General features: G+C 34.5%; 1 protein-coding gene across 4 annotated transcripts in view; it reads right to left on the reverse strand.

The window, feature by feature from the left end:
• The window catches only part of LOC125054988 (GTPase-activating protein CdGAPr), a 71,825-nt gene that overhangs the window by 22,249 nt on the left and 28,923 nt on the right, over positions 1–20,653 (reverse strand). The window contains exons 1-8 of one of the 4 annotated variants that reach the window (XM_047657143.1): positions 9,688–9,929; positions 9,319–9,493; positions 5,676–5,770; positions 3,124–3,194; positions 2,589–2,689; positions 1,974–2,106; positions 1,215–1,377; positions 528–712 (exon numbers count right to left, since the gene is read on the reverse strand). In XM_047657143.1, the coding sequence (XP_047513099.1) occupies positions 528–712; positions 1,215–1,377; positions 1,974–2,106; positions 2,589–2,689; positions 3,124–3,194; positions 5,676–5,770; positions 9,319–9,372 (802 nt within the window). In that variant the 5' untranslated portion in view covers positions 9,373–9,493; positions 9,688–9,929. Of the gene's footprint in view, positions 1–527; positions 713–1,214; positions 1,378–1,973; positions 2,107–2,588; positions 2,690–3,123; positions 3,195–5,675; positions 5,771–9,279; positions 9,930–20,653 lie in introns of those variants that run through there. The other 3 variants (XM_047657146.1, XM_047657144.1, XM_047657145.1) reach the window with 3 other exon arrangements.

The raw sequence follows: 20,653 nt of genomic DNA on the forward strand, positions 1-20,653 counted from the left end.
TTTTAAAAACTATCTAAAAGCGTAAGTATGGAGTTTCGTGCCCATTTTTCTTCCATATAATTTGACCTTTTGGAAGGTTATAGTCTTTTTTTTATTATTTTAACTTTCAAAAGTGTCTTTTAATAGGTCTAATTGAAATAAATGATTTGACTTTTTTTTTCGAACAATAATTTAATTTAATTACTTTTTCATGTAAAATTACGTAAATGTATTGTTAATACTGGGAATAATATTGTTAAAGAGATTCTTCAGACCTCTTTGTACCTAGAGCGCGTACAAAATTTACTCAAAGAAGTACCATTTACGCGTGTCTTGCTCAATCGAAATATTATTGCATGTGAGACGGAAATTATATTTAGTTTTACACTAGCTGAATTCACAAGAATTGTATTATTTATTATTAGTTATAAATACATAGTTTAAATTATGTTTTTAGTTAATTTTTATATTAATAAGTTTTCTATTGTATTAGTATTAAGTTAATGTAAAAAAAGGAAATAATTTCTATACAGCAACCAAAATAGTACCTTTATTATCCATCTGTAGCCAGTTAAGAGCTGGACCACAATTGATGGAGTCGTCGGCGATGATGGACAGGTGGTGAACATAATCTGATATCAGCTGCTGGTATTCCGTCTCATCCTCCATCAGCTCTGCTGTCATCGCCTCTTTAAGGTTCGGTAGACCGGAGACTTTTCTATCGTATATACACCTGTAAACAAAATAATATATACGTAAATATACGTGTTTTAGGAGCCTATCAAAACTTGGACTATGTCTAAATTTTGGATCATAGTAGAGACCCTTGGGCCGTGGGGTTCAAGTGCACAGGCGCTAAATAAAGATTTAAGTTGGCGCCTGGTAGATAGTACCGGTGACCCCAGAGCTGGTGCTGTGGCGTGGGCCCTACGTTTGAAACACTGTTCTAAGCCAGAACTAATAAATTTATAATTAAAATAAATCTAATTACTACAATTAATGCTGTGTGTAATATAAAGAAAGAGAGATTATAACCTTAAGGCTAAAATCAAATAGTGTATCTTCTTTTAAAAAGTTTCACAGAAGAGGAATATATTTATAAGATTAACATTGTTGTCATTGACCTCAGGACATTAATTTAGCTATTCGTCGATGAGGGGTCTCGGGTTCCAAGAGGGGCAAAAAATATAAAATTTATATTTCAGTCTTATCGAACTGGAGAACTTTTAAATTACCTGTGCAACATCTCGTCCAACTGCAATAGGTTCTCCTTGTTTCTGGTGAGCGTCCATTCCCTCACATCACTGGCTTCAGTCCAACTGCCGCTGAGGGTTCGGCTGTCCACTGAATCGTCGCACGTGGAATTCACGTGCGAACGGACTTTGAGACACACCCAGCCTGGAAATAATGTTTTGAAGTAAGGTATATGAATAAACAAATTACTTATGACAATACACATAATATATGTAATAAAAACTCAAAGATATTGAAGGGCGGTCTTACTGCTAATAATAATTTCTTTCAACAAACAACCCAGACCAAAAATGGCCAATAAATTAAAAAAAAAAGAAATAAATCAACTTAAGTGTGTAAATTGATTTTTAACACTTTTCATAAGGAATCTATAAGATTTAGAAAGTAAAGTTTTATTCTGATTTTAAAGTAATTTTCAGATTTTAACGTAATTTTCAGATTTTAAAGTAATTTTCAGATTTTAAAGTAATTTTCAGATTTCATAGTAATATTCAGATTTTTAGGCTCTTATTATAGAAAGTCAAGCAAACTTAAATCTGCTTTTAAAGTCTGTCTAATACTTTTTGTCATATTGTAAATCAAGCGGCAACTCCGACTTGAGATACCTATTGAAAAACGCGCCTAAATGTTAAGTATTCACTCCCATGTGTCAAATATTGGATTTAATACAGGAGTAACACTTAGCTCTAACTCTTGACTCCGAATATTACCCAAAGTCTTGGTTTTTATCAGCAATATACCTTCTTGCGGGAGTCCCTCAACAGCTTCACAGGGCACCAGCTCCACACTTAACCCGCCAAGCGAGACCCTCTCATAGTGAAAGTGCGCACATTCCTCTAGCTTCGGAAATCGGCAAGTTGGCGAAGGAGCCGGCTGAAATTAAAACAAAACATATTAAATAACTTCTCAGTGCTCTATTTAATTATTCTTTAAAAATATGTTCAAAACAAGAAACATTAAAATATTCAAAGTAGCATAGCAAAATGCGCCATGGGGGCCTCATAGCGGTCTTATTAAGTGGCAGCTAGGTGAGGGGTACCGGGTTCGATTCCCGGTTCGAGGGCATGTTTTAATTTAATTTAAATTTGTTCTCGGCCTTTGGGAGGGTTGTGCGGTACCGGGCGAATGCCTAAACCGTACATGGAGGACACGGTCGAATTTCTAAAAGACAAGCATGAATTATAAAAAATCCTATACTTGACGCTGGCTAATGCACAAATCGTGCCAGAGCAATAGAAAAAATGCGCCATGTTGGTATGTACTAAAAAGGTAGGTATTAAGGAGAAACGAAGTTCCCGGAGGCAGCTAGTATACAAATATTAATTGCTTCAAAAAAATAAAGTAAAATTACCCACCAATTCGTCAAAGTCGAAGGCCGAAGCGTGGGGCGCCGATTGGCTCATCGCTGAACCGGGTGTCACTGGACTGACGGACAGCGCTGTCAGAGACATTGACCCTGAAATAAAGAATTTAATATTAGGGACATATATTTGTTTGTACCTTTATGTGTGAGTATTCTTATAATTTTTTTTATTATTATTTTATTGGCAGTCTGTTGCACAGATCTCTGTAAACAAAGACGTTGCCCTTAAATTCTGTCTCCGACTCTGTCGATATATTTTAAGTTCGCAGAGTGATGTAAATCAATTTTTTTTAAAGTTATACTACTTTTGGCGCGTTAGGGAAAAATAATGAGAGTAAATTTTTACGATGCGCGCGCACAACGTCACTAAAAACCGACACCCTGAAGTTAACTATAGTAAACATTCGTTTTTTCTATTGTTAGTGTCGTTTTTTTCACACGTAGAATTAAATTTTTGAAAAGATTTTCTTCTTGTTACGCCAAAGAACGTTAGGTTTTTTTTTTCGTTGGTAGACTAAAGTACTTACCTGGCGTCTCCCTTTTGCATTCTTGATCACTGGATCTCGGGCTCCGTGACTCTGAACTGAACCGAACTGATCTGAAACATTTATTAAAATTCGATCAGTGTTGGTCTGATCGCTTCAGTGTGTGACTCTCCCCTCTGAGGTTTGATCCCCGGCTGTGTACAAATGGACATTGTCTATATGCATATTTAAATCTCGCTAGTACGATGAAGGAAACCAGCCTTAGAAACAAAGCCTTAAAAAAAAACACCTATTAGAAAAACAGATATATAAATCTGAGGCCCAGGCGTAAAATTAATAGACCAGTCACCTCGACTGTCAAAGACACACCATTAATTTTGTTCATTATAAAATGTACCTTAACACGTTTACGGACATAGCGATTCACAGGAATTAAAAATAATTACTAATAACATAAAAAACCGAGTTGAGCATGACGTACAGCAAAACGTAGAGCAAAGAACGTCTATGGTGAGAGAACTTTAGGGTATTTGCTACCGCGGCTATTAAATAACCCGATCTGTTATTAGATAGCCTAAAGTTAAACATAAAAAACAAAAGAATTATTTTTACTGTCGCCGCACACGGGCCACACGCCACAGCCACAAACGCCGCCACGAGAAGCTAGAAGCGGCTACAAAGGTAGCTGAAGCGCGCGACAGCCACTTGTGGCCGGTGGTCGACACTTGCGGTCGGTGGCTGCTACTTTTTTTAACCCTTGCCTGCAGTATCATAATGGACTCTGAAGAAGAAGGTTTAATTGCGCTACTTTTGATAAAAAGACGTCGTCGTAGAAGACGAAACCGTAGTTATTGGATACACAGAAAGACATTAAATATCCCCTCACCACGACAGGTCGGTAATCAACAACCATTGAACTATACATGATGAAGCATTTGGCCTCAGTGAAAATATGATGAGGCCATATTCTGGAAAATATTCGGACTTAGACAAAAAAGTTTTCAATTATAGGTTAAGCCGTGCCAGACGTTGCATTGAGTGTACCTTCGGCGTACTAGCAAACAAATGGAGAATATTACATCGCCTATTAAACACTTCTGTTCATTTCTCAGAAGACATTGTGAAATCTTGTTGCATTTTGCACAACTTTATTGGCAAAAGGGATGGTTTCAATTTTCGTCACACTATGAAAATAGTGGGACTCGAAAATATACAAAATACAGGCTGGCCAGTAACACGAGCGTCTACTGCAAGAGATACGTTAAAAGATTATTTTATGAATAAAGTAGCAATACCGTGGTAAGAAAATAGAATATATAGAATATTTTGAATCCCAAATCGCAGGACGTGATTGTATCTCTGATATAAATATAGGTAGATAAATATATCCATATTTATCTACCTATATGAAACACAGACTACGTGCGTGCGTTACCGTCGACTTCAGGTTAACTGAGGTAAGGGAGAGAGGGGCGTGGAATCGCGCGAGTGGCGTGTGGCGGCTTTTTGTGTCGGCGTTTAGTGGCCGGTGCGAGCCACAAGAAGCAAGCTGCGACGATTTGTAGCATGTGGCCGCCACCGGCGCCACCGTGTGCGGCGAGTCCATATAAAATGTATGAAAATTACAGGAAATATGCCAGTGGCGGCGTTTTGTGGTTGTGGCCGGTGGCCCATGTGCGGGGACCCTTATATGCATTTGTCGCGCTCCCGACAAGCTATTGTTACAATAATACAAACCATAGTGGTTTTCAAATGTACTATATCGTATTATTCTGTATATATTTATTTATATCGTATTACTAGCTGATCTGGCAAACGTCGTTTTGCCATGTATATCATATAATAAAAAATAGGGGTTGATCGTAGAGGGGTGAAAATTAGGGGTTGTATGTATTTTTTAATGTTGTATAATAAAAAAATAAAAATTTATCTAAAAATTAAAAAAAATAATTTAGATGTGGACTCCCTTAACATTTAGAGGGATGAAAAATAGATGTTGTCCGATTCTCAGACACACCCAATATGCACACAAAATTTCATGAGAATCAGTCAAGCCGTTTCGGAGGAGTTTAACTACAAACACCGCGACACGATAATTTTATATATTAGATTCTGTAAAATAAATATATTTAATAAAATAATAATAATATTGAACCTTGTTCCTCACGCATTAAATAAATCTCTTAATTACTCTACTTTTTACTATATAACATTAAAAAATAATTATGCATATAATTATCGCTTCCAAATAACAATTTATTTAAGTTTATCACATCATACATAATACTATATCTACGGTATATGTTACAAACACTTTTATTTAAAATGTATGACAATCTAACCCTAAATGTTTTATATTTTTTTTCTCTGCAAATATTTGCAATCAGCCTTAAGGCTATAAGCGAATCTGTTCTGTGGTGCTGTAAAATTGTTATAATTTTTTTTTAAATACCTGAAATTTTTGTTAAACAGAAAAAGAAATTACCAACAAAGCAGCGGATTAGGGACGAGATAGGCACGTTACAAAATTGATCAGCCCACTACCGAATATATCCAGCTACTAGGTTGGTATTTGAAACTAAGAAAACACATACCTATGGAAGGCGACTGTACACCGTTCTTTCTCGGGCTCGGCGAAAGCTCGCGCCGCCAGCGACTGACAGGACATAACCGAGCCGTGGGGGGAGCCCTGGAACCAACATACATAACACTATAATTGTCAAATTGCGAATTTCTGTTGGTATAAAAGTAAGACAAAGCGAAAAAATTGCAGGTTTTATTTTATTGTGATTGGTCAACACATCTACTTCAATCAGAGACACGCGATGCAATCCGTCTATATCATACCAGAAAATAATAGTCAAGTCAAAATCATTTATTCATATAGGTAACAATGTACACTTATGAACGTCAAAAAATAAATATTCATTAAATGCTTCTAATTCTACATTTACTGCTAGTTCTCAAATCAAGGGCGTAGAACGGAAGAGAAGAACTGGCAATAAACTCTTCGCCACCCTTTTTAATCGCCAAGTTTTTTGATTTACACAACGTTTGTAAGGAGCTGTAACCAATTACACCATGTTCCACGTGACATCTTAAGTAATAAATAATAGTAAAAATTAAAAACAAAGATATGTCCTCTATCAGCAGGAGGCATGGTGAAATAGGAGCACGCACTTACATTCTCGTGTACGCCCCTAGGTAAAAGAAACTTAAATATACTATATCATTCGAAATATAGTACTATTTATATCACTTTAAATCAACGTCATTAATTACAATGACTGATTCAGTAATTTAAACTTTAAGTAGCAAAGATCTACCAAAAATCTCGTACGTGCCAAAGTGGTAATAAATCAGTATCTCAAGTGAGCACTTCAGAATAAGATACGTGTGTCGTCAACTTATAGATAACTCTTAGAAGCTACTTAAGTTTTTTATCAAAGAAATTACAGTCCTGGTTAAAAAAATACTCGGGACACGTTCTTGAACTATTTAAACGAAGCAGTTTATAAACAAGTATGGAAAAATTTGTTGACTAAACAATGTTTAATGTAAACTGTTTCGAAAGCTTATCTTATTTATCAGATAATTTGCTAGCGTATCCACTAGATTCTGGGGTCATATGCAAAATCATGAATGAATTTTTGTTTCTTTAGAAATCGAACAGTGTTCAGTGTTCGAAAATCAAAATAATATGATCGTAAGGTCAAACACCCAATACATTAGAATATTTGTGCACGTCGTAAAGCTTTTTTTCTTAAATGGTTGAGAACTTTTTAGTGAAGGCCATTTAATTGTAGAAACTTTGTGGTTCTGGAAAAAAACGAAGATATCTCAATTAATACGCACTATGCCCAGCCTCGCTTAACGTAAGAAAATGCATCTTGCAAGATATGTTCCAGATCGCGCTATATCCTTACTGAGATAGTATATACTTAGTAATAGAAGACATCCATCAGGACTTGTAAACGACCAGAATCAAAAAGTAATTTATTCATATAGGTAACACAATGTACACTTATGAACGTCATAAAAGAAATATACATCAAATGCGTCTAATTTTACATTTACTGTCAGTTCTCAAATCAAGGGCGTAGAACGGAAGAGAAGAACTGGCAATAATCTCTCCGCCACTCTTTTTAATCGCCAAGTTTTTGTTTTACAGGAGTTGCAACCATTACACCATGTTCCACATGAACCGTATCATAATTTATTGATGCAAAACACATCAACGCCCACTTAGCAAAGTTGATTGATGACGACATTCACCTTGTACGATGACAATATCACAATCATACGCAACTTAAAGCCTACACTTTGTCAACGTATAAACTTCAGTTCCACCATATTCTCTATCTTGTATCTGAGTTAGGAAGGTGCGTAATATCTGTCTCCACCTATTCAGCGACTCTCTTATTGAGGTATGGTTACACTTGATCAATTTATATTATATTTTTAATGCCTTTTCATTAGAAACTAAGGAGTTTTAATCTTGTATCAAACGAAGGCGTACTATTAAATTGATCATTAGATCACACTGTGGCATGTGTTGCGTGGGGCACGTGGTACTATTAAATTTATTGCTAACACGTAAATTATACGTTCCTTTACAAGACTTACAACGCAATTACAAAACCTTACAAAGAATATTAACATAAGTAAATCCTGAGACAGGCGTTTAAAAAGAAAATTAAAATATGGACTTCGAAGATTCGCTTTTTGATGGCTTTGTTGTTATAATCTAGTCGTAACTGATACTAAACGTATTATCAAAACTTAGCTTAAAAAAATTACGACTTAATATCATAGTGGACAGATTGAAACTTTAAGACTAAAAAAAAAATTGATACGAAGATAAAAGACGTTGTAACATAATATACAAAGGAGTTAAAGTGTAAATTGGCCGGTACATTGCCCGCATTTGTGTTGGCAGATGGGTCAAGAAGACCCTTACTTGGAATAGAGACTATCTATTTTTTTTAAATGACTGGATCTATTTAGTAATTGTATATATTATTTGGAAATTCATAGGTAAATGGTTCATAATTCAGGGACTTAAATAAGTATAAAAGAAAAATATTTCTCATCCATATCCCGCTTTCATTTTATAGCACAATAGAAAGACAGTAAAATGCTTTATTTCAAAGAATGAGGAACATAATAAAACTAGGTTAATATCTTGTGTGATGTATGATAATACTTTTAATTTTTTTAATATTTCCATTAACATGTGACCTTAATATGTTTTATGAGGGTAGTGAAATAAAATTGAGGCTTTCCTGTTTGTCATAATAATATTTTCACAGATCATTTCATGAATAGGCCACATTATAACAAAAATGTGAACCTTACTTTAGCACATAGATAATAGTCCTGAACTGAATAATTACTTAAACATTTAGAAGGTATCAGTTACCTCCTCATCTAAGCAATTTTCAATTCCAGCACTGGAAACTATCTTGCCAATTAGACACAAAATTGTTCTAATATAACACAGAGTTTGATTTAAGAATGTGCTGTCATGCTGATGATTAATTTAACTAGCTCAAGAGGTTTATTGGGATAATTTTTGTAGATAAAATAAAGTCACACATACATGAGAGGAAACCTCAAACACATATTTGCCTTATTGGATAGTATTTTCACTTACATTCACTACAATTGAAAGTATTTTCAGTAATCTATGTCTAGCCAGACAGTGTTATAAAATATAGCATTACACAAGCATTTGGAAAAGAGATTTATATACAAATGTTTCTCCAAGAACAAACATGCAAATGCAATGAAATTTGGGTATATCTTGCTGTGCGATACCAGTCTTGCATAATCTTTATACATTTTATGTCATAAGCAATTATGGTAAGCTGGTATTTCATGACTTTTATTTTTAAAATGCTGGCTTAATTTGATTGCCTCCAGCTTATTCTATTTTCTCTAACATTATTTTAGAGAATGAAAGAGTTTATCAGTGTTACATTAAATTATAATATGATTGTTATGTGTGATCTAAACGATAAACACATTTGCATGCTAAATCACTCAACAATAAATATCTATTGTCTATTGTTAAAAAAGTAAACACTTGGCAATCAACTTGCTGATTGGACAATAGATTTTTGCACCCTTAAGGGGAAAATAAAAAAAAATGGCACAGCAAGAATGTGACATGGACACAAATAAAAGAAAACATACAGACAACATATACGTGACAGCCAGTTAATAGCTGCTCACATTCTGACCGCAAAGAAGCCATCCATCGGAGCATACACCAAACATTCTTCTCATATTGAAGCACTTTTTACAATGGACTCCATTTAACTAATCACATTAAACCACTGTTTAGAATCAAGTCCACCTCCTTTAGTCGTACTTTTAAAATATTTTTTCGCGCACACGAACGGATATTCTTTGCAAATACGGAATAATTGTAAACTAATTATCATGAATATTTGGCACAGTATTTAGGACACAAAAACCGTTCGCACTTGTAATTGAGCCGATCAATTCAAACGGTTTCGTAAGGTTTTTGCAACGTTCCGCTTGATGTGGAAAAAATAAACACTGCATCAAAAATTTCGACAGAAAAAAGATATTATTTACTGTAACTCCGCTACAAAACAAAAATAGCACGGCTAGCAAAGGAATGAGAACGGTCGAAATGAGAATATTCCGTGAGTAAGCGTCGTTTAAGGTATTAATTAATTAGTGAAGCAACACAATTAATTCAGAAAAAAGCTTTTCCAATTCAAATTGGAAAATTAAGTCGAATCGCAACTGAGGGAAATAACTCGATTTGACAGCTGCGGAGCGGCGCGCGTCCCCCGCCCCGCGCTAAGCGACTGTCTGCAATCGGTCGATTATGGCTATGGGGTAGCCAGATGCAAACTTTTCACACCATTATTCGGGAGAAAATGTAAAGCTTTTAAATTTCATACAAAATTAACAATTATAGGTTAAGTAATTCACCTAATTAATTACGACGATATGCAAAAATTTATATTAAACAATTAATGAATATAGTACATCTCAGGTTCTGGAATAAACATATAATTTTCTTTAATAACTACTTCATATAACAAGTTTGGGTCTTCGAAGCAATTGTTTCAGACACATATCGAAATATTCGTATTTAGTGATGCAACACTGCGTTTGAAGGTATTAGGTATCTCACAGGAAGCTGTTTAAAACCAGTTTTATTTCCTTTGACATTAGTAGAAAATTAATAAAAAGTGAATCATTAAAACTATGATTTATAGATAAAATACTTCAACGGATACTCAGTATGGCTAATCGTTTTTCTTAGCACTAGACACTTGTTACATATTATTGCAGCATTTTAAAGAGAGAGAGAGAGAGAGAGATCAGTTAGATCTTAAATGTTGAAATATTTGTGGAAGTTCAGGGAAGGTTTTAACGGTGGGAAACATAAATAATAAGTTAAGAGAAATACTAAAAACAACAATTGAATTTTCCAATAGAAACTGTTCCTTGCTGGGAAATATTTGGTGTCTTTTAAGAAATAAAATTGTCAATTATAGATGCTTTCAGAAATTTGTGTTGGGCTATGTCTGTCAAAAATTTTTTTTTGAAACTAATGTACGAGTATGTATGTAGGTTCCCCGGGGTCATTTAGTATACTTATGGGGTTTTGGAACCCCATAGTCGAATATGAGTCGAATAACACATTTTCAGTCTGTTTTATTTAGCCAAAAATTATTTATTACCGTGAATGGAACCCAAGAAGAAAAAATACTTAAAATATATTTTATATCTCGCGTTTATAAGTTTAGGAATATGTTCTTATACAGTAATCTATATACTTGTTATCCATAAGTTAAATATAGCAACTGGACCCTAATCCGATTATCTAACAAATTAAAAAACTGGAAAGTTTTATGACTTTGAGATTAAAATGCGTTATCATGCTAACATTAAATATACTAACAGGGTCTATAAAATATTTTCTCTAACAGTTAACTTAGTCCATATTGATTTTAATTATAAATTTCATTTATATAATATGGAGATTAAAGCGAGTAGGCTAGATCACGTAAGAGACCGTGTGTTTAATTACCAGATAAATAAACAACATTCCAATAACTACGAAGTATTGAAATTTTTTAATAATAATAAAGGCCTTTATTCACATTTATAGCACACTAGTTTTCAGCAGCAGTCAGGTTGTCTTCCGACATAGTTCCCCCCCCCTTGTTGTTTCTACTAGTCTCTTCTTTTCCATCCTTCCGGCAGATCGTCTTCCCATCTCTTTATTTGACGGCATCTTTGCCTTCTCCCATCTCTGGGATACCTTTCTATGACGTCTTTCGTGTAATGTTTTGCATAACTTCCGCCAGATCTTTGTAGAATTTGTCTTTCGATTCTTTGTATCAAGTCCACGAGGCGCATGGATTTGGATGATTGTTGATGGTGTTTTAAATTCGGGTAATTGAATTTTGGATTGCAATTCTATCTGAAATTTCTTGAAAACTTGTCCTTTTGAGATTGCTTAGTAATAATTATTGGCGTGGAAAATAAAAATGAACATCATTTCGTCGCTGTAAAATGATAACCTCGTATCTCCAGTTAAATTATTAATATGTGTTTTTGTCCATAGTTTTGATGTTAGGACTTATTTATTAATAGCATGCATAAAAGTTAAATGACATAAGAGTCTAAGAATAAAAATAAATGTTTTTTTGACATACGAGGTTATTATTCTACAGTATATTACATCTTTTAATACACAAACAAGGAATATTTATGAGCCCCAAAAGATACAATTTATAGTTGTCAAAAAGCATTACACTTGTTCAACAAGTGTTTAATTACGTCATGCCGACATATGGGTGACATAATTCTAGACGAATCCGTATGAGAGCCACTGGCAATGAATCCTACACAGAACATAATATTTTAAAAGCTGCAATAGGAACCAAAAAGCGCAAGAATCTCTAAGTTTTGGCATATGCATATGTTTTGTGATCATACATATTTGTAAAAGGCAACAATATCAATATCAATCATCCTTTTGTGTCTGAACACAGGCTGTCGATTTTTGGATCAAAGGTTTCCTCATAATTTTTTCGTAGATGAGTTGTTCTGTTTAATACCTGCAGCTGAGTTTTATCATTGTGAGCGTTTTTAAGGCAGTTTTTGCCGCGCACCTCCACTATGTGGAAGCAGCTGTCCACTCTACTGTTTCCGAACTAATTCGACTTAGTGTCCTTCAAGAAACGAGCGTACCAATTCTTAAAAGGCAGACAATGCACTTGCGTATATGGCGGTACCACTTAACATCATCAGCGATGCAAAAAACATTTCTCTTCTTGAAACAGTATTCTATATTTAATAGAATTTATGGAAGAGGATATAAAACTGGACATCACTGAAGAACCTAGGCATACACCTCCCAAGTATATGCCTAAAATCATCAACTGCCAGACTTGCTAATCGGGCATCATCAATACAATTCATACATTTTACCAGATTCTGCTGACTATATGTAAAGAAATAATTATATCATTATCATTGTCATTGCCATTTCTTAGATTAGATTCTTTAGATTGTTGTCTGTCATGTGTCAAAACTGACGTTTTATTTCATTTGTAATATTGAGAGTTTGTTAGTATAAAGGCGCGAGTTTTGGCTTGTCATTTGAATTTTTGTTAGAACTTTTTCGAATTTTAATTATGATTTATATTGAAATAGTTTAATTAGATTAAACTTTCGTGAAATAACAAACTCTGTTATCTCTGTTGATTAATGATTGAGCATTAGTTTTTGGTTGATTATTTTAAAGATATATTGTTTAAAAACTTAAGGTTAGAATAAATCTATTATTATTTCAGCATGACATTGGAATTTAATTAATCATATAATATATTATAAAATGCTATATAAATATAATTCTAAATCTAATCAACAACATAGCAAAAAACAATTTAAATCGCCTTATAATCTATGAAACAAATCATCTGGTGTAAAAATACACAGGTCGTTTAACCACGACTATTCTTTACGTGCGAACACATGCGGCATTTCCCGTTTGCATTATGGCTAATTTTATTTTTTATGACAAATGCATTCGTTCACAACCGGTTTTAGATACGATTTCTCATGTTACTCAACTTGTAGTACTCTAGGTACAAGGAATAATAATAAAGCGGTATTTTCTTCCCAAGATCTGTCATCATCACTTAACAGCCATTAGGCATACAAGAATATGGGGCCAGAAACAGCTATCGGCCCCTCTCCATTACTGGAGGTAGGTCGTCTAGTTCAGCGTGTTTTGTCCTGTGCTAGATGCAGCAACTCTTCTTCAGTCTCCATGCCCGTCCTAACGTTACGTAACCATTTTTTTTTCTCTTATTTTTTTAGGGTAGGGTAAAGGAGCCTACGGGACGCCCAAAAAGGGCAGTTATCGCAGACCATATTTATTATTTACCCATTTTAGTGCTTGCGTTGCCGGACTTTCTACCAACATAACGTCAACCCTGGATTTTACCCATTATAATTTAGACATTTTTAATCGAGAAACCTACCTTTTTTAATAAATTTTTTATTGCCATTCGATCCTCACAACCAGGTTTGGATGATCAAATCACATTTTTAATAGTAACTTTGTGCTCCAAGCTAAAAGGGCTGTTTAAATATTCAAATTAAGTTAAAAGGTAATTAGAAATCGTCAGTTTTATTCGCTCCTTATTTATCTTGCTTAATTGCTTTGTTTACACAAGAGGAAAATGAGTCACAAGGAAAACACGTATATTCACAGAAAGTATGACACACATTAACAAGTTATTATATATAAATTTGCCTATTTACCAAATATTTTTCGTATAACGACGATGAAAAGACCACTCTCATTTCGTCGTTATATCCAGAAGTTACAGGCAATAAGATAAAGGCACGTAAGTACATGTGTATAGTTTATATAATTATTGAAAACAATTGCACACATAGCTAATCAATGATGCGTTTAAAAAATAACTCCGAATACAGATACCGGCAAACATCTTGAACAAATCTCCTTGCCTGCGCAGAAGCGATTTTTAGGTATCACTGGTGCGCAGCGGCGGGAGAGTGACGTGTCGATCGCGAGATTGGTAAATCAGTTGACGTTTGTGTCCCGACTCCCGCGATGCGAAAAACCTTCCCCCAATAAGTAGCTCAAGTAGTTTGCCGATATCTGTATCACTTTGAAACTGACCCATAAATTTAACTCCGAAACGTGAACGCTTACCTACTTAGCTGATATTTATAAACAAAAGGTTGCTACACAACCTGGACATTTGTGAATGGAACCAAAAGATAAGAAATGTTTGTGAAAGAAATAAATATTTGGGCCTTTGGCGGCTGACTCCGGTCACAATATCTGCATGGGATTTCTAGGAATTTGTTACAAATGATTCATTAAAAACAGTCGCTACACCCGAACTTCGGCGAAAATTCATGTCGCCAAATGAATTTTGTACTTAAGTATGTTTTAAATTTAAGGCACTAAGATTTATAGCTAAATGGTCGCTACAATCAAGGTCGAAATAAATTAAATCCACTGTAATATCAATAGTTAGAATTGACAACGATTTATTAAAAAGACATTTGAAAAAAGCAACAAAATTATTGTAAAAAATGGCTACAATATAAGTAATTGAATACAAAAAAATCATACTTAAACAAACCAATAGCAAATTATATTGTTCAAAATAAGTTCAAAACTCAAAGAGGGCTTCACCAATACGAGTGTTTTTTTATATATTTATTCCTTAAACTCTTTTTTTTTGGGTTTTTATGGAGAGGGATATTGAAAAAAAAAAATTAGTTTTATTTAGTACATACTTAGGTTTTTAATTCCGGAAAAGTGAAAAGCTGGTAAGAAATAAACTTCATGAGGTATGGTTCCAGACGGGACCCTTGTTGGAGGGATTTTCTTTAACCCAGCATTCTCTAACTTATTCTCTAACCTTATCCATATCCAAGCAATTCTCTAACATACCATATACAATTAATAATTTGTACTTTAAAGTCTGGGTGAGCAGAGTAGAGTCCGGTTGAAGAGCAGTGTTGGCTGGTGGATTCACTTCATTCTACGAGTGCAATGAAGAATTCTGGTCAATACAAACTCATCGGTATCAACCTCCTTTATAGACTTTTGTAAAAAAATATAATATTTGACTGGGCATGACGTTTAATATGACAAAGAGTATGAGCAGTGTTGGCCTAGTGGCTTCACCGTGCGACTCTCATCCCTGAGGTCGTAGCTTCGATCCGCGGCTGTGCACCAATGGACTTTCTGTCTGTGTGCGCATTTATTCGCTCGAGCGGTGAAGGATACATCGTGAGGCTTGCTTTAGACCCAAAAAGTCGGCGTGTGTCACCTTGATCACCTGCTTGCGTATTAGATTGACAAACGATTATGAAACAGATAACGAAATCTGAGGCCCAAACCTAAGAAGGTTAATAAAGTTAAACCGCAACTGGTTTTTTATAGTATCAACACGAAATATGGCTTCGCACTAAGTTTCAACCTAATAATAATAATAATAATTTATTTTTTGCAAGAATATGGTACAAAATGTTAAGGTGATACAATCATAAATCGTTCGCATATTCTGCCACACACGATGGCGCGCAAATTTGTCTTAAAGTATTTCACATTATTATTCAATGTCAATTATTCTTATACTATCTAGTCTATTATATTATATACATTATATCATTAGCTTTATATCAATTACGGTGTTTCATGCAAATAATCATTTATTGAATAGTACATTTTTTCTAAAAGTATTTCACTAAGTCGCTTTTTAAAGAATCTAGACGGAAGATCTTTTAATTCTTTTGGTAATTTATTGTAGACTTTAATTGCCATACAAAAGCTGTTTCTCCGAAACAGTTCCAGATTGATTTTTGGCACAGCCAATTTCATCCCATGTCTACTTCTTACTTCAACTTCTACATTCGACTTAAAAATATGTATGTTTCTGTGCACGAATAAGGATATCTCTAAAATATAAATACATGGAAGAGATAAAATTTTGAGCTTCTTAAATAAAGGTACGCAACTATCAAGACAGTTTGCTCCACAAATTGCTCTAATACATTTCTTTTGAGCCTTAAATACCCTATTTACTTCGACTGAATTTCCCCAAATTATAATTCCATATCTAAGTATAGATGAAACATATGCATGATAAGCAGCTAATACCGTAGCATGGTTAACAGTTTCCCTTAGTCGTTTTAACACAAAAACAAAACTGTCTATTTTGTTCTGTAATTTTTCAATATGTGCCTTCCAACTACAAAATTTATCTATCGTTATACCTAAAAATACACACTCGTTCATTGTCTAGTTTATTGCTTTTATATTGTAAGTCTAATTGTGTTTTAGAGTTATATGTCTGAAAATGGATTATGTTAGTTTTGGTCATGTTTATTTGTAGATTATTGGAATTCATCCAGTTAATGGCGTCGTCTAGAGATTTAATTAAGTTGTTTTTTAAGTCTTGTTCGTTTTTACTTTTTATTATAAGTGTAGTGTCATCAGCAAATAGTATACAGTTCTGGTGTATAGCATCTGGAAGGTCATTTATGTATGTTAGAAAAAGTAGCGGGGCCAAAATACTGCCTTGAGGTGTTCCGTACTCATTTTTCTTAAAATTGGATCTATAGGTTTTTTGCTCTAATTTACAAATCTTTGTTATCTCCACATATTGCATTCTATTTTCAAGGTAACTTTTCACCCAGTTATAAGCATTACCTCTTATTCCGTAGCAATCTAATTTTTTTAAAAGTCTTTCATGACTAACATTGACGTCGGCCATTTCTTGTCCCGTACGTATAGCTGTCTTCAATCGGCAGCTCATGTCTGGGCGTGATCAGGAAGAAAGCATCTGGTGCGGACTATCTGTTTCCACCGATTTTTTTCCAGCGCCTCTCTTGTTTATTTTGAGTATAATGAATCTTTCACTTGATTGGTCCATCTGGTTGGTGAACGGCAACGTAATCTTTTGTCTACTGTGTTACCAATCACGATCAGTTTCTCCAAGTTCTCATCGCCTCTACGCAGCACAGCACGCTACGCAAAGAAAGCTTATTCTTTCTTATACTGCTACATTTTTTTCCATCGTAAAGGCAGAGTGCAGAGGCGTTACACCGTTAAAACAATAGTACAATTTAGTACTGGTCGTCGACATTCAAGATTATGTCATGAGTGCGTTGACCTACGCTTATCACTAGTCAAGCCAACGTATTAACCTACCTCAAAAGATGTTTCTGCTATGTTCATTCCGTACACTCAAATTTTCAGTATATTTTTTTATTCTGCTATGTATTTACAGATGACGTAATAGAAGTAGCGGGAAGAAACTGGAAACTATATTTCCGAACACATACGACTTAGGGTCCTTTAAGAAAAGAACGTACAAATTCTTAAGGAAGAAGTCGTGGTTGCGGAACGTACGGTAGTAGACCGGAATCACATCTTCAGAGGAGCGTGTGTGTGTTTAGACTAGCGCAAGATACCCGACAATACAACTTTCATCTACTGCTGATAGAGGACAAACCTTTGTTTTTTATTTTATTATTAATTAACCATTAATTACTTAAAGATATCATGTGGAAGATTGTGTAATGGTTGCAGCTCCTTACAAACAATTTGTAAAACAAAAAACTTGGCGATTAAAAATATTGGCGGAGAGTTTATTGCCAGTTCTTCTCGTCTGTTCTACGCCCTTGATTTGAGAACTGGCAGTAAATGTAAAATTAGAATCATTTCAATATGTATTTCTTTTTTGACGTTCGTAAGTGTACATACCTAAATGAATAAACGATTTTGAATTCGAATTTTACCAAACATGGCCTGTCAAAACATATCCTGTCAATTGACGCATGTCAACCTAGACTGATGACGTAAATTCAATAAGTTTTTCTAAACAACCATCGCCATAATAGGCATTGTTTTATTAACTAATTACATCAATTGTCCGATAATTGCTTATTAACATTGTATATGATTACATCAGCTCGTGACTATCGCATTATATTTTGAGTCTCCTACCATTTCGCAACTATTTTCATGCCCCATTTCGAGGCAATGCAGCTTAACCTAGCTTCATCCCAATCTCAATATTCAGTAGTTAGAGATAAGTATTTATAACGAATCGAACTTTTGCCCAGTTAAAAGTTATTTTTTGATGATGACCATTTTAATACAAACTACTCCAACAAACACGATATATACAAAATAAAATATTAAATATATAGTCACACATATTGTATCATATTCGATAAGGGGATTGAAACTAAAAATACTTTCATTAGAAAAACGAAAACAAAAGCACCTTGTTAAGAGAATCGATTGACTCTCCTCCTGGTATATTCATGATCCTTCTCTTCCTTCTTAGTATAACAGATAAGCACAGGTTACTATATGCTGACCAATATTTGCTATTAAATTTTTACTTCAGCACTTCTCTTTGCTAAACGTTCAATAAAATTGAGCCGACTTCCTGACAAATAACAATATTTCTATTGATTAAGACCAATCAATAGAATTATTGTTATTTATCTTTGCTCTTTTTAGGAAGAGAATTAAATGTATTAAACGATAATTAATCCACGAATTAAGATCATATAAGTTTATCTATTGGAAGGCTGTGCCAAAAATCACAGATTAGAGCGTGGCTCCGTTGGAACATACATAAAAGTAATTACACGTCGAAAAACCTCCTTGGTTTTTTAAGAAGGAAATAAATTATACAAAAAATTATTTAGCAATTTTGTTTTATAATATTTTGTCAAATGTTTTAAAAGTTGACCCTATTGTTGCAATCATCAATATCTATCAACCATACAAAATCCGTTAGCATTACGGTACATTACAAAAACGTTTATGAATAGTCACAACCTGACATTAAACTGTTTGGTTGACAGTATTTAAGGTCATGGCCTCAGGTTTCTGTATTATTATTCTCTTAAGAAGAATCTAGGTAATCAGCTTGACATATGCCGTCGACTTTTCTTAGGCATGCCGGTTTTCTCACGATGTTTTCCTTCACCGTACAGGTGAGTGTTAAATACACGTACATAGAAAAGTCCATGGAAGCACAGCCGAGCTTCAGACCTCAAAGGATAGGCATGCTCAAGCCACGACGAAGTAATCATAACCTCTATGTATTTGCGTGTTGTTACACGAGAATTTCAGCGTGCTCCTATTTCACCATGCCTCTTGCTGATAGAGGACAAAGCTTTGTTTTTAATTTAATTTATTATTATTTATTACTTAAGATGTCATGTGGAACATGGTATAATGGTTGCAGCTCCTTACAAACGTTGTGTAACAGAAAATACTTGGCGATTTAAAAGAGCGGCGTAGAATTTATTGGCAGTTCTTCTGTTCCGTTCTACGCCCTTGATTTGAGAACTGGCAGTAAATATAAAATTAGAAGCATTCAATGCATATTTCTTTTTTGACGTTCATAAGTGTACATTGTGTTACCTATATGAATAAATGATTTTTACTTTTGACTTTTCTGTTTGATTTTTCAATAAGTAAGATGTATTACGTCTATTTTACTGTATCAGAAATAGATCCTAAGAGCAATTCGTTTCTATGTAACGTTCTAACAATTTTGTATATAAAGTGTATTATATTTTTAGTCAGTTTGGTTTTCTACACTGGGGGCCCTCTGTCCCACTTGGGGGACATAGGACTTGGAGACAAGTAAGATTAGCACATTCAATCATTATATGCTTCCATTTAGTTCCTACTACGTCAAAGGTGCGAAAAAATAACTTATTACTAATTACGATGAAGAGAATACACCGTGTTACTTCAATCAACGAGGCGTATGTTTTTGTTACGCCATTCAACCGTAAACAATTACCGCATTCGTTACACACCATAGCTACCGTAAGATGCGAGCTTTTTATATCATTGTATGGTTATTAGACACGCGAGCTTTTGTGAGAATGTTTAAAATGTTCTAAAGAGATTCTAGATAGGTATAAATGACATTGCACATTGGTTGGCCGAAGGGGCAAAAAAGTCCTAGAATAGAGGCTGGGAGGCTAGGTGGACAGACCTGGTGAGGGTGGAGGGTAGGCGTTGGATCCAAAGCGCAGGTCGAACTGCAAATTTAGGGAAGTTGCCTATGTCCAGCAGTGGACGTCTCTGACGACAGGTTGAAGCGAAAGAGATTCTAAAGGGGCATTTTTACTAGTCTACTATATAAAAATAAGTCGGGTTTTCCTTCCTGACGCTATAACTCTAGAACGCACGAACCGATTTCCACGGTTTTGCATTCGTTGGAAAGGTCTCGGGCGTGAGGTTTATAGCAAAGAAAATTCAGGAAAAAAATCAAGAGAAAAGCGGGATCACCAAACGAAATGTTACATAAAACAAAGCCATCTGGTGGCGAAACGGAGTTCGCCGAGTTTGCTAGTAATTTATAAAGACAACACCTTTCCGGTAATACATAAAGAACGTTACAAAACCTAATTATTCGTTAGTAACACATATTGCCAAATAAGTGTGTAATTAAGACGATTGTCTGATTTTGACACT

Source organism: Pieris napi, chromosome 13 (genome assembly GCF_905475465.1).
Source record: "Pieris napi chromosome 13, ilPieNapi1.2, whole genome shotgun sequence".
Taxonomy (NCBI): Eukaryota; Metazoa; Arthropoda; class Insecta; order Lepidoptera; family Pieridae; genus Pieris; species Pieris napi.